Genomic DNA, 15,496 nt, shown 5'->3' on the forward strand with positions numbered 1-15,496 from the left:
ATTTCTCAAATAAAACCTTGGAAGGAAAAACTCTTCACCGATCTCAACTCTGATTCTGAAAACACGCAGAAAACAAAGACCGTTTTGGTGTGAGTGCCACCAGAGGCAATGGGCGCCAAGTGCCTTGCCCAATGACACGACGGCACACGACTTGGGGGAGAGCGGGGATCCAGGACGGCCTTCTGGCGTCTCTCCAACCGGAGCCGCGGCCTCAACAAGGAAATGACAAGCAAGAACGTGTCCATTTCTTCATGTATTTTCTCAATTTTGCCCCAAACCGGTCGACGTCAGTGAAGTTGACGAGACAAAAGCAACTCGGCGCTCTGATGGCTCCGAATCCCAGATGCGAAGATCCTAACTTTGTGTGTTCCTGTCCTTGTTTTTGTGCTTGTTTTTCTCCGTGTACTGAAGACATTTAACATTTTCAATTTATAGTTTTACTCTTTTTGAATTTACTTATAAAGCATCTAGATGTTGAAGGGTGTCGTTATTAATCCATACTTTTGCGTGTCCAATAAACCAACTGGTGAGATGAGAAATGAACAGAGTTTCCTGCGCAGGATAATTCTTAGAGGAGATCTCCTGTTACACCATTGAATCAAACTCCGACAGGTTTTGATCAACAATGCACCCCCTTCTTTCGAAGGGCCAGCCTTTTATTACAATTCAGTCTCCAAGCAGAATATCTCTCCCTTCATGAATGAGCAAATGTGTTATACAGTTGAAGGACATGTCAAACAATAGAACTCTTAGTGCAGTTGCAGCTGTATTCGTCTCTAGCCAAAATATGTATATTTTCAAGGCACTTTTCGTATTCTTCTCCATAACAAAATCTCACTTACAATTTGACCCAAAAGCACCAATGACCGTGACTAATGGAAAAGCAAAGCAAGTTCTGTTCAAGACCACAATGTACGTGTACAAATAAAAACAAGAAATTCTGGACCAATCAGTGTATAGCAAAATCAAGGGCTAAAATATGTTTTCGCACAAAGTGATGAGAAGGAACTTTTTTAGACAAAACATGGTCCCAGCTTTAAACCCAGAGCATACGAGGTCAACATCATGTGCCCTGCTCAGGACACAAGACACTTTGACAAACTTAAAATGAAGAATTAAAATGTTCATGATCAGTAACAATAATTGATATATGAAAATAGGTATTAAAATGTTATAATATCCTTCAATGTGAAATAATCATAAGTGTTTAAGGGAATACAGTGGGATGGTGATTTTGTGGGCTCTTGTTGGTCCTCTCGCCCTCGGATTCATTCGGATGGGGGTGTCCATGATGTTGTCGGAGTCTCTTGTCATTGGAGACTAAAAGTCTGGGCTCAGATCCTGATTGCATCTGTTCCCCCAGTCAAGAAAGGGGAACTGTATGTAAATGTCTTTACTAACAACATTACACCTTTGTTCAACCTGGAGTCGACATGTCTGTATGTAAATGTCTGTTTAGGATCAACATTACACCTTTGTTCAATCTAGGAGTCGACATGTCTGTCCTGGCCTGTTCAATCAAGGGCCGGGAGGAGGATCCTTTTATCTTTTGGTTATAAATGAGTATATGTTTTGTAGTGTGCACACACTTGGGGCCCCACGTCGCATTCAGGTGTGGGTGTCCTGACTGTGTCTTTAGAAGCTTCTAAATAAATTTTGCAAACAAAACTTCATCAGATCTCGGATACAATTATTTGGAACACGCAAAGATTACACTTAATATAGTAATCAAATAATACCTTCAGTACCTGTTCTTGTTTATGTCCCTCTCCCTGTTCCTGTTCTTGTTCTTTCTCCTGTTGCTTTTCTGGTTCCGGTTCTTGATGTCATTTCACGTCAACGGTGCTCAAAGAGTGACTGTGATTTTGTCAACTCGAATCCCTTTGACACAATTATTGACATGCTGATAACTGTTGGAAAACGATCCTTATGTTTTCCGCGTGTTCGTATTTTCAGAATCAGATTGGAGATCGGTGAATCAGGTTCCCTTCGAAGGATTTTGTTTTACAGAAATTTCTGGACATCACAGACCGAGACGGCCAAACGCCGTGGCTTTTCCTCCTGTGTGTGTGGCTCCTCCCACTTGCAATCGCCATTAGACTCCCAACATTCCAAAAAGTCCCTCCCTCTTGCTCTTCCTGCCTCTGCGGCCCCCCAAGTCCCCTCCCTCTCCATCTCAAACTGTCACTGATGCTTGATTGATATGTAAACAGAGCAAGCAGACGTCCCGGCTTCCCTCCGACAGCTGGTTGATTACGTGAGATAAGAGGCAGGAAGAATCTTCAAACGTTTGGTCACTTATTACACTCATCGATCTTTGCTGAGTAAAAGTTAAAACAGTTTGAATTCAATTGAAACAGAAGATTCTCTTCATAACCAACAAGAGCGGAAACAAAAGCCGCAGTGCAATGGAAGAATACATGAGGTGGAAAAATTCCAAGATTGATGAAAAATGGACTTTAATTCAAAGAAAATAATCTCTGTACATACAAGAGAAAAACTTCCAACATGCTCTAGAGGAGGAAGGTCAGCATTTGTTTGATTTTGTTGTCTTCACAGGACCAAATTTTTTTTTGCCAAATGCTGCTCGGACGGCGTCAAATTGAGCCTGCGGACAAAACAAAAACAAATTGTGATGACGATGGCAAGTTAAATACGCGAAGCTTGAAAACAAATGTGATGTCATACATGTCCGTCCTCGTGTATCCCAAACAAAAATCTAAATTGACATATGAATATATTCAAATTCTACACTTTCAAATGATATCTGTAGTGATAATTGAGCTTCTCTCTCACCTCAACCGCCCACGCTTCACCTCACACATACTTCCAAGAGTGAAACGTTTGATGAAAGGAGAACAACAACAAAAATAGAGGGTGACGGAGGGTGACTACGTGGACGTTTTTGAGAAAAACGGCTTTCAAGTTTTGCTACTTGCATCTTTCAAATGTCCAGTGCAAGCAAGGAAAAAGAAATGAAGCTGAAATGTCAATTCCAATCGCGGGTGAGGCCATCGTCCGACATTTGAACCCTTGAAAAGTTTTGCAAAAATCAGCCTCAACTTTGAAGATCACATTCAGCTTACAATTCATCTTTCGAGGCATCAGCCAAAATTTGCTTCTTTTATTGTTAGTCCTTGTGGAATTTCCTTCTTTAAATGAGGTCACAATTCCGCAGTGGCAAATTTGAATTCATCATTTTATGTCAATTAAAATGTTGTTTTATTTATGTCATTTAAAAGATTATCTGCCGGGCCGATTATCGGTCCGTCCCGAATATTTTCATACATTTCAACTACAATTTTAACTTTTGTGCAGCTGGGAAATGAAAATTGAGACCTCAAGGAGGCCATTTTGGGAGAAATGTTGCTCAATATGCGACTTGTTACTTTACGACATGTGGACCAATTTGCCGGAGCGGGTCACAAATCGTTACCCGCTGCGATGGTGGCCGCGGTTGTTGTTCCAGTCAACGTTCCCATGGCATACAAGCGAAGGCGGTGGTCCCACGGCGGTCTTTCGCTCGGCCGGTGAAGTTTGTCTAGCGGCAAAAAGAAAGACGATATTAGAACATCAGGAGGAGGCCGAAGATGCATTTGTTAAGTTTGCATTTTGGTAAATGGACTGCTTTTTAGATAGCGCTTTGATCGACACCAAACGGCGCCCAAAGTGCTTTACAATGCCTCACATTCACACACACACACAAATGGGCACTGCCAGGTCCACTGGGAGCAAATCGGGTTCAGTGTCTTGCTCAAGGACACTTGGACACGGTCACCAGGGGTGAGGATCGAACCCACCACCTTAGGGATGTGGAAACAACCACTGAGCCATGACGGCCATTTTCTGCTCTGCCAGTTTGAAACAATGTTGTGTTTTTGAGTCAATCTCAAATATGAAATATGTTGCGTATTTACTAGCAAAAATCTTTCCGTGTGTGGGAAAGCAAACGTCTCTCAAGCGATTTGAATCCACGCCGTCCCACGGACCGAATGGAGCCAATCAAGGTAGCCATCTTGCTGGCCGACATGGAGGGGGCACTAAATAAAACACAAGGTGTCGTACCCGGCAACTATCGGCGTCTGCTCGTCTTGGTGTTTGTCAGATCACGAGCAGGCGTGGGAGAGTTCTGGATTCCAGACGGGTTATGCGTGTTGAGATTGTCCGAGCAACCATAAGACAACCAAAATGACCATTTTTTTAAAATGTTGGGTCTGTATTAAAAAACAAATCCTTTATATGGGTGCACCAGGCCTTAGACTTGAACCACAGAACTTGGCACGTCTCACCTGTTTCTTCTTTTTCCAAGGTAGTGCAACATTTGTTACAGGAACTTTTTTTTTTGTTGCCAACTGGTCAAACATGAACATCATTTGAGTAAACGATACACAAAGTGGTTTGGGAGCAGTAAATGTGCTCGTACGTCGAACTAGCACAAGTGTAGATACTGTTGACATTTTACTGTTTCAATTTCATTATAACTGTTTTGATTTGAGTTCTAGCTGTTTAGATTTAGACAGAACTGCTTTAACTCACTCGGTAAAGCTTGATGAGTGTACGAATGTGACGAAACGTTTGAAGATTCTTCCTTCCTCTTATCTGGGAAGAGAATGTGTTCAAAAGGTTTCCTGTGTTTGATCTGTGGATGTGTGAATTTCTGCTCATCAGGTCTAAAGGACCTTGTCTGGTTCCACATCAATGGACCAGTATCTGGGTTTGAACTAAATGTGCATTGGATGATATGCTGTAAAAGTGTAAAAAGTCTTATCTGCTTCCTTCTGTCGTCATGTGTATTGAACTCAGGACTGGAGGAAAGGGGGGGGGGGGCTTAAAGAAGTGGGGGCTGTTTCCTGTGAGGGGAGCGGAGGAGGCTTTGTAATACTTTTTCAAGATAGTCTAAGAATGCTGTGAGTCCGCTGTGAGGACACACACTGAGGGAAAGCACACTGATTGAGTGTATCTTGGCTGTCAGAAATTTCTGAAATAAATCCTTCGAAGGAAACCTGATTCACCGATCTCAACTCTGATTCTGAAAACAACATTACGAACACGCGGAAAACATAAGGATCGTTTTCCAACAATACTGAGAGCAAAGTAACTAACGTATGTATAAAAATGAGTTGCGCCAGAGCAAGACCGAATGACTTGACCGAGTAAAAAAAAAAAAGTAAGCTGTGACTTGCTGGAAACATGATCGTGAACTTCCTTCGGACCGACCTCCATGTTTTATTGTGGGCGCCGGCTTTGAACGTTTCCGTCAACTTACCGCAATGATAGTGATTGGCGGTCTTCAGCAGAACATCAGCAGCTTGTTTGAGGGCCCCGGCATCCTTCTTGGGTCCGTCCGGTCTGGACTTTCTTTTGTTTAGGGTCAACGACATTCTGCCGTTGTCTTTCCTGAAGATCAAGGTGGGCAAAGGCGTCTCTTTTCTGGCCAAGTCCACATAAGACTTCTTGTGAAAGGTGACTTTGGGTTTGCCGTCTATCCGGGTCGGAGGTCGACGCCACTCTCGGTAGATCTTCTGCTTGATGGAACTTCTGCCTTTGGGCCTGACGCTGACGATCTGCGGCGCGTGATGGGCCAGAGCGTAGTCGCGGTTCCGTCGGGCCGAGCCGAAGAGCTCCAGCTTCACGGGTAGCTCGCGCTTTGCCCGCGCAGCTTCTTTGCTAATCGATGGTTGGCTCCCATCCTTGCGGACGCGCTTGATTTTCTTCAGGCAGGGAATGCTGATGCTGAACTGCTTGCTTTTCTTGTACGTTTTCTTCGGGGCCTGGAAACATTTGTTGGCAAGACAGAGCGGCTTCTGCTCTTGGTATACTTTAGAAGAGATCACTTCCACATGCCGCCGACTATCCTGTAATGTCCACATTTCAGGTGGAGGAGAAACTTTGGATGGGAAAATTAAGACTTTTGCCATCTCTTGGACATATTTCTGTTGTGAGACAATTGCCGTCTCTTGGCTGTCATCTTTTTGGCTCGCCTTTCCCGTCTCGTGATCAACCTGTTGGGCAACATTTGAAATCACTCGCTCATCTTCTTGGGCAACCTTTATCGACCGTGGGTCATCTTTTTGGGATACATTAGCCAACTCTCTGTAATCTTCTTCTGGTCTGGAGACATTTGCCATCGCTTGGTCCTCTTCCCGTTGGATAACATTTTCCGACTCTTGGTCATCTGGTGCGGCGCAATTTCCCATCGCTTGATCATCCTTTTGCTGCGTCCGTGGAGAAGCATCCTCGGATCGATTGGAATCCACGGAGTTGTTGTCTACATCCATGCTGAGGAAGGAGTCAATATCTGTCCACCTGATTCCCTCGGCTGTGTCTTGATTTTTGAGAAAAACGGAACCAGACTGGATATCATTGCAGTGTTCAAAGAAAGACTCCAAGTCTGTGCCAAACGGGTCCATCTTCTCTGGTTTGTGGTGACCTTTGTCGACGCTAGTTTCAGTCTCCGCGCAGCCTTTCGGGTTCTTGGTAGGAGCTGCTTCTGTGCGATGTAGACTGTCGTGGATGGCTTTGGCCTGGTCTAGGGGCAGAACTTTAATGACGAACGAGTACACGTCAACTGGATCTTCAGTGGGAGGCACAAATGCAACAGAGTCCAACTCTGGCCCTTGTGCATGTTGCAGTTTTTCTTCTCTTTCTTTCTGTTCTTGTGGCTCTTCTTCCAAGGAGGTGGTTTTGGTCTCTGGTGAAGGAGCCTCGGCTGCCACGCGTGCAGAGGGCGGATGCGGTCCTGGAAGTCGTGTGTGATGCAGTAAGTTCCTCTCCAAGCCAAACTCTTTATCGATGTCATCAAGCTGCGGGTTGATGTTCCGCCAGAATGACGAGTACGGCGCTTCGGAGTAGACCTCGCCATCTTGAAGCACCTGAAGGTCGCTGAGGTTCAAGTCGCACATGGCTTCTGACAGCACCGCAGAGTCCAGACTCAAGTGCTCATTGCAAAATGTCAAAGCCTCGATTTGGTCCTTTTCGTACAAACCTGCCCTGATCGTGTCCGGCAGTTTTGTTGTATCTTTCCAGAACATGGAGATGACATTTTCCCAATTAAACAGGACTGAAGACGTGGGAGACTTCATCTGGGCTTGATTCCTGACAAGTACCGCTAAGTCTTCTTGAGTCCACTTTCGCGTTGAGAGAGACTTGAGTTGAACAGTGACCGGTCTCTCACTTTGGTCCACTTCTCGGCTTTCGGGCTCTTCTGGCTGGAAAGATTGAGAAACATTGTGTTGCTGCTGTTTCCAAACCGGACTTGCTGTCTGATCCCTTGAACCACCTGCGCGTGGGTCCTTGTGGCCAGCGCAACTCTGAGCAGAAGGACCACGTGCAGATGCCAGAAGCTGGCCGGTGAGCTCTGGACTTCCCTCCGCCACAGGTGGCGTGATGGCGACCGTTGGCTGAGCTGAACAACTCGTTGATGAGGGGGCGGTGGAGACGGGTTCGAGTGCTTCAAGATTTTGTGGCGTCGGAATATCTTCTGTTGGCGTCTGGTGCTGGGAGCGGCTTCTGTTGTCCGGATTGCTTAGATGCGTCGACTCTCCGGCAACATGTGCTGCTTCCGGAATTGTGGCGCAGACGGTCCGAAGTTGTTCCGCTGCCCACGCGGTGTGAAGTGATGAATACGGAGAGTGTTGAGTGATTGGCTTCCTGTTTGACATCCTCTCTAGCATCAGAACTTGCGTACTCGTTGGCGCCCTCTGTGGCATTCTTGTTTGTGTCATCTCTGGGATCCTAATTTGCGTCCTCGCCGGCGTCATCTCTGGGATCCTAATTTGCGTCCTCGCCGGCGTCATCTCTGGGATCCTAATTTGCGTCCTCGCCGGCGTCATCTCTGGGATCCTAATTTGCGTCCTCGCCGGCGTCATCTCTGGGATCCTTGCTTGTGCCTTTGCTTGCGTCAATATTGATTGTGCGATAAGTCCTGGAATCTGCCATTGTGTTTCTTGAACAACTGGTCTGGCTTGAAACTCCAAAGCGTTCTGCAATGTGGACCTCGTGTCTGGTTGTTGCAAACGAGTCTGATTGGTGTCGGCATCAGGAATACTCCGCCCGCTTATTGTGATGTGGTTTTGTGAATATGGTGGTGGTGACTTCTGGTAGAGTCTCCTCGTGCACTCGTGGTGCTCAGGTACAACAGCGTGGCCGTGAAGCGCTCCTGATGGCCGCCACGCCGCAGAGGTTGGGTTGTGGTAGGCCGCAATGTCGTTCTGAGTGCAGGTGGAGGCTCCCGTGTTCCACGCAGACCATTTCTGGCCCATGTTGTAATTACAAACTGTTGAGGAGACGGACTGATGTCCATAGTTTCCACCTTGCGGAACAGCGGAGAAGCTGGCCTGAGAGACACGCGACACATTCTGGTAGCAGATGCCGTCTTGACCGGGAAATGAGGTTGGCCAATTGGTACCAGCACCTGTCTGGTACTGGGACAGGTTCTTTACGCTGGGATGGTTCCACATTCCGTCTGCTGAGGCCTCCCACCAGGGCGCGCCCATCTGCGCACATGCCTGCATCGTGTCCTCCGCTGAGCTGAATGGAGGACGGTCCCTGAAAGAGGTCCAAACAGGCGACACAATCAGTCAGGATAGGAACATTCCATCATTTCATCTTCTTCTGATCAACGATTTTGGGTTTCTGACGACACAACTGAGCACCCGTCAAAAGGTCCAAAACACGCAAACACGACATCATTTTATTCTTTTCCATCTTCTTCCTCAGTTTTTCTTTTTTTCTCTCAAGGTGGACACTTTGGAGGGCCCATCAGAGGTCCAAACGTGGCAAACTATCTAGAGTGTGACTGTTGTGAATTGTACATTCATGTTTACTTTGTCATCAAACTCATGAATGACGTACAACAGGTGTGAGGTGAAGTGACAAACACGAGGTTTCAAATCTCGAGAGAAACGAAGAACATGAAGTTAAATAACGCCATCTTGAAAGTCATCACAACAAGCGGCTGATGGCATTTGGATGAAATGGAATTAAAGTCAAATCATTTTGGTGACGTTGCCGTGAGAAGCCACGGAATGTCGGTGAAGATGTGAGGAAAGAGGAAGTCTTGGTGACCACGTAAGACGTCAACGCCGTCCTGAGGAACACCCACATGAAGGCGGAGCCACAAGTCATGGCAACATCTTGACAAGAGTGACCTTTTCATGGAGATCAGAAGCCATTTGCAAAACTGGCTTTTGGGAAGTCTTGCTTGGTCTTCACAGCACGACGAGACTCAGGAAGGCAGCATCTTGACCATGTTTAGCGGCGCCACTGCTCGTCACATGCGACAACGGGACCCGGCGGTCAGGCAAAAAGTCGAGTCTGACGGTAGCCGTCCACCAAAAAGACTTCTCAAAGACAACAACAAGGACGTCTGTAGCAAGGAGGGACTTGAAGCGTCAAGTCCGGCTGGATCGGAAAAAATGTCCTCACATACGGCGTCGTCAAGCTTTGCTAACATTTGACCACGTCGAGGAGGGGGCTGGCTTATCAGTAGACAAGGGGGTCCCCTGTCCTGTCCTCAGTTTGGGCTCTGGAGTAAAAATCAGCTGAATTGGTTTTGGTGTCAAATTCTCTCAGAGTTAAGAAAGAATTCATTTGGACGTATCTGCGATCAGAACCATTAATAAGAAGTTAAAACAATGTTTATTGTGTTGGTTTTGGAATACAAATTGACCCATAGTTTAATAATGAGGGTTTTGGGTTTTTTTGCGCTATGAAACATCTCATCGACATCAAATTTAAATTGGTCAAATGCGACATTTGTTTGTTGATTTGAAAAAATATAAATAGTGAAGGTTTATAATCATTTAAGGTCCGTGTGAACGCCGCGGGTGCAAGCTCTGAAACCTTGACTTGAATTCTGTTTCTATCTGCTTCAGGAGTTGAGATATCAATTATTTGGAATCATTTCCAAGAGAACTTCCGCTTTTCGGGGGTGACTCGGGTTTTAGAGGCACGTTTGCCAGGCGCTTTAGGCCTTAACGGGTTAAAGCGGTCACAAGGAAACACGTGGACGACTCCGAGGAAGGAAGTCGAAGGTCGCTTCGTCCCAAAAAGGACAAGCAAACGTAGAAGACAAAACGCTGAGAAGCAAACTCAGAAGAACATCAGCCAGCGTTCCAAAATCCGCCAAAAAGAGGGAGGGGTCAAAAATGTGGCGAGGGAGGGCTGATGGTCCAAGAAGCCATTCATGCCAAAAGTGGGAACGCTGTCCTCTCCAAACAGAAAAAATTGTCTGCTGGGGCCTCCGAAGATGTCCGTCCGTCACTCCACAGGAAGTGACACCCAAAACACCAGCAGCTGTTTTGCCACAAGACCACTGATTGACTCGTTTGATTCATGGACGACCTAAACTGCCATACAAGAAATTCATGAATAAATACGGGGGAAAATACAAAGCGATATGAAACAAATAGGACCGCCAGTTTTTAGCAAAGTGAACCGTCATACGTGATGCCATCTTCGGTCCACGGCAAGTAGCAAAATGTCTTTTGAAACTTATTCATTATACATGAAAAGTAACAGTTAGCACAAGAATGTGGACAAAATATGATCTTCTTACTGCTGAAAATGCTTCAATGAATCATATGTCCCTTTAACAGTGCGGGTTGAACACGTTTGAACTGGTTTTCATCCCAATTCAAACAAGTGGAAATTTGTGGTGGGATAGAAGAAGTCCGCTTTTCATTTGTCAACGACGTACGTAATGCGTCGTTCATCACCAGCGAACCAAAATGCAAAAGGACCGCATTGAAGGCGGATCAAAACCACATTGTTTACATTACGTCTCTAAAAATCATACAAAGGATTTTTTTTACCTTTACATAAAATATTCTTTAAATTAATGATTCATTTAAATAGTCCAAAAATGTCAGAATCCAAATTTTTGTCAGAAAAAGAGATGAAAACGGAAGAAAAAAGGAAGAAGAAAAGTAGAAAATGAGCCTAAAATGTCAATGAATTTGCCCAAAATGTGAAAGAATTGAACCCAAAAAGCAGAAAGAAAAACGTTCTAAAAGTAACCATAAAGTGTCCAAAAACAAATGAAGAAATCCCCCAAATGATCAGAAGTCAGAAAATTGAGAGCAAAAAAGGCAGAAAAAAAGTCCAAAATTGTCATAAAATGTCCAAAAATGGAAGAAAGACAGAAAATGACCACAAAAGATCCATAAAATTTGACAGCAAGGCAAAAAAAGTCATGACGATAAATAAATAAAAACGGAAGACAAAAGTTAGAAGAAAATGAATCTCAATCGCTACATTTTTTTTTTTTTTATGGCGCAGCTCAGTTTCCTTCATCACAATCTGAAAAAAGCTTTGCGGCCACACCCACTTTTTGGTGGTTCATTTGGCCTAAAATGGCTCCTTTATGGATCTTTTGCTAGGAAAGCTCGCTGACCCGTTCTAGTAGACCAACCAGGACTTGTATAGGACTGGCCTGTCAATAGGACCTTCACGGCTGAAGCCAGAGGGCAGCCATTTTACGTTGCTGCTGAAAACACTAGTGTATATTATCTTACTCACACGGGTTCGGTTCACATTTCACAGCGTTTTTAAAAAAAAAATTATATTACTAATGGGCTTTACTTTCACTTGATTGGCTGCGACAACCTGATGCAGACCAAATCTTTGAGTAGCACCCGTACATAAATTGAAAAGTCTTTTTCTTAGCAATGAAATATGCATGCAGCGCTTTTCCCAGATTAGAGTTTTTTTAGTACAACTGCTTGTCATACACGGTGGAATTGTCGCCGCAGAAGCAGAAAGCAACGTTAAAAAAAAACAAAATCCTGGCAGCAAAATGAATGTATTCAAGTTAGTGATTGGCACTGTAAGATGGCCGCCGGTGGCTTCACTTCTCCCAATGGCGAATACGTGGCATTGACATTCATATGAAATCCCGAGGGATGAATTTAGGGAAGACTGAAGACGATCCCGTCCACAGTCCAGCGCGAGGTCCAAACAAAACATCAAATCTAAAAGATTTGGCTTTTTGTCACGTCAGCAGTAGAAGCGCAACTCGATTGCCGGTTGCGACTATTTCTTTTGTCTTTTCTCAAACTCTAAAAACACTTGCTGGTGTCAGCCAAAGCAAAGACAAAACATCGGAGACAAAAGATGATTAAATGTGAGCGAGGGAACCTTTTCACGGCAGCTGGCAGAGCCGCGACCTTCAAGTCATGTTGTTCATAAAAAAAAAAGGCAGCCGGCTGTGAAAAAGATTCACTTGACAAAACAGCAACACTTCCTTGGTGGTTCGCAGCTTTCAGAATTTCAATTTCAAAAAGAAAGCTAGAAAACAATCAATCCATCAGATATCCCAATTTGGGCAGGATTCCGCAGAACCTCGGCAATTGTTAACTTGGGGACACAAAAGGAGCCCAGGAAGGCCCGGGGGTCGCCCCAACCGGACCGGCACCAAACATGCCGGTTGGCTCGGGCCTGAGCGACTTCATCCGCATGCGCTCAATAACGCTTTCAGAAGCGCAACATTGGCAACATTTTGCTTTTGAAAGTTGTTTTGTTTTTTTATCCCCCAAAAAAAGACCCCCGGATTTGCCCTTTTTTAACATAAAAATAAACCATTGGCATTCCGTAACTCTTTGAACAATGCTTTGAAAGTTGCTTGTTAGCTTCAAATGTTAGCGTGCTAACTTCATTTTGAAATCAAAATAAAAACAACTGTGACAGCCTCATTTGTTGTGGAGAAAAGTGAAATATCAGGAACTAAGGAAGGCTGCCACAAAAAAAGAAAAAGAAAAAAAAGTATCTTGCGTTTGTGTTACTACTTGCGCATTTTTCCAAGAAGACATTTTCTAGTGTTATTTTTGAACGTCTTTCTCAAAGTCGTACATCAAACGCAACTCAGTGACTCGTGAGGAATGAAAGTTGTCGATGCCGCAATCGTAAAAGAGACAAAAGGAAGATCTTGTTTGTTGATCACCGAATAAAATCCAGATTTCAAATCTTGCGTGGATGAAAAATCGCTTTCGGGTTTGAAGTTGCGCATTTTTACAAACTCTGTCACGTGCCGTCAACATGGAACGTTTAACGTACAGTAGATCGGAATTCAAAGCAATACCTCATTAATATGACTAGAAATGATAAGAAACGGAAGAAAACCTAATCCTATTTTTAAAAGTATGAACGTTAACCCCGCATGAATTCAAATGATTTTGGTTAGTGCAAAATAAATAAATAATGAATGTTGCAACTGCAAGTCACTTGCAGGGATTTTTTGAAGAGAATCAAAGCAGTCATGAAATGCAGAAAATGTTGCATTTTACATTTGAACCCGCGTGACGTTTCTTCTTTGTGATCTCATCGTCATCATCAAAGACGACGACTGTGACCTCATAGAGGACTTCAAAATGTCTCCCGCTGTGCGACGCACGTTTGCATTTTCAGTGGCCTTGATCTAAAGCAGGGGTGGCCAACCCTGGTCCTCGAGAGCCACAATCCAGCCTGTTTTCCACGTTTCTCTCCCCTAACACACCTGATTCATGATCAGGATCGTTGTCAGACTTCTGGAAAGCTTGCCGATGAGCTGATCATTAGATTCAGCTGCGCTGAAGGAGGGAGACATGAAAAACTGGCTGAATAGCGGCTCTCGAGGACCGAACTTGGCCACCCCTGATCTAAAGTTTACAAGTCCAGATTGTCTGCAAGAAGTCCGGAGCAGCACACAGAAATTCGACTTGAAGTTCTCACGGCAAACATAACAGCTGCGCGTATTTGAGGGTAAAAGGAAGCTTTCACAAGACTTGCCCCGCATTTTGCTTCTCGTGCATTTTCAAGATCGCCTTCTGTTATTTGTCGACGTTCAAGTTAACGCGACGGCATCAAGGACAAATAAAACAACAACTGCGTCGCAGGCCAAGCAAACCGCACGTGCACGCGCACTTACGCGACAACCAAAGCGTCCTCTTCTGCTCGCTTTTCTTTTCTTGTCCTTCGCCGTCCGCCAAAAGAAGAAACTTGGCCGGTAAACTTTCAAGAAGACGAGAGCCGCGGTGACGTCACACGGCGGGGGCGTGGCCAGGCGTTGACCTGTGCTGGTCAAAGTGAAAACGCAACAAAACAAGCGACTCAACTCAATGAAAGGAAAAAGCTCAACTTGTAAAATGCACCAAACGAGCCGACGCAGCACTTGAAGAAGCATTTGCACATTTCGTGGCGACTCTGAAGATTTCATTTGCGATGTTTATATTGAAGATGTTACCAGGATGCTCAACAATTCAACACAAAACAAAAGCAAATGTAATAAAATATATACACTTGCTAATTTATATGCCCCTAATAATGATGATCCGGCCTTTTTCCATGAATTTTTCTCTCAGCTGTTTGATTTAGCAGCTGAAGACATTTAATATTTTCAATTTGATGTTTTACTGTTTTTGAGTTTACTTATAGGCATATCAATGTGATATAATCATGAGTGTTTAATAGAATACAGTGGAATAATGATTTTGTGAACTTTATTTTATCCTCTCACCCTCAAAGCTATTGAAGATAGGAATGTGCATGATGTTATTTAGAGCCTTTTGGCATTGGAGTCTAAAAGTCTGGGGTTCGGTCCTAATTGCATTTTTCCCCCAGTCAAGAAGGGGAACTGTATGTAAATGTCTGTTTACGAATAAGATTACACCTTTGTCTAACCTGGAATCAACATGTCTGTATGTAAACGTCTGCTTACTATCAACCTTACACCTTTGTTCAATCTAAGAGATGACATGTCTGCCCTTAGTTCAATCAAGAGCCGGGAGGAGGAACCTTTTATCTTTTGAGTAGAAATGAGTCGATGTTCTGTAAATTGTCGCACACTTGGGATCATCACGTTGCATTCTGATGTGATGTCCTGACTGTGTCTTTAGAGGCCTCGAAATAAATTCTTGCAAGAAAACTTCTTCATCAGATCCTGAATACAATTATTTTGGACACGCAAAGATTACACTTAATATAGTAATCAAAATATTCCTTCACAGCGAACTCTACTATTATTATTGGAGGAGACTTTAACACAGTCTTAAATCCATTAATTGACCGTTCTAATAATACAACATGCAGACGATTACAATCTACTAAAGTAAACGGGGAATATATGGATGACTTTGGCCTCGTCGACAGCTGGAGACTTAAAAACCCAAATAAGAAGGAATTTACCTTCTTTTTCAAGAATTGATTATTTTCTTACAAATAACTCTATTGCTGATAAAACTGTTACAAAAATACATGCTATTATTATTAGCGACCACGCACCAGTCTCTCTTTCCCTACAAGTTGATTATACCTTTAAACCACCACCGACATGGCGGTTTAACGTCTCACTGCTAAACGACGCAGAGTTTGACAAAATTATAAGAAAAGAATGGGCAGACTTTTTGGAAATAAATGACTCTCCAGACCTATTGCCATCTCTTCTCTGGGGAACTGGGAAAGCAGTAATTAGAGGTAAAATTATATCATATTCATCTTATAAAAAGAAACAGGATCAAAAATT

General features: G+C 44.0%; 1 protein-coding gene across 1 annotated transcript; it reads right to left on the reverse strand.

Annotated features, from left to right (window-relative positions):
* Nucleotides 1-613: 613 nt before the first annotated feature.
* Nucleotides 614-14,027, reverse strand: LOC144044035 (uncharacterized). The gene is made up of 4 exons (XM_077558216.1): nucleotides 13,904-14,027; nucleotides 5,267-8,547; nucleotides 3,437-3,541; nucleotides 614-2,608 (listed from the first exon to the last, which is right to left on the reverse strand). Exons 2-4 carry the CDS (start codon nucleotides 8,511-8,513, stop codon nucleotides 2,598-2,600), a joined length of 3,363 nt encoding a protein of 1,120 aa, XP_077414342.1. The 5' UTR covers nucleotides 8,514-8,547; nucleotides 13,904-14,027; the 3' UTR covers nucleotides 614-2,597.
* Between the last annotated feature and the right edge of the window lie 1,469 nt (nucleotides 14,028-15,496).

This window comes from Vanacampus margaritifer, chromosome 2 (genome assembly GCF_051991255.1).
Source record: "Vanacampus margaritifer isolate UIUO_Vmar chromosome 2, RoL_Vmar_1.0, whole genome shotgun sequence".
NCBI classification, from domain to species: domain Eukaryota; kingdom Metazoa; phylum Chordata; class Actinopteri; order Syngnathiformes; family Syngnathidae; genus Vanacampus; species Vanacampus margaritifer.

What these genes read in the sequence shown, in the direction of transcription:
- LOC144044035 (XM_077558216.1), bottom strand. Translation starts at nt 8,513, where the DNA reads ATGCAGGCATGTGCGCAGATGGGCGCGCCCTGGTGGGAGGCCTCAGCA. An exon ending in CGCCAATCACTATCATTGCG is followed by an intron (nt 3,542 to 5,266) that starts GTAAGTTGACGG and finishes TTTTGCCGCTAG; the next exon opens with ACAAACTTCACCGGCCGAGC.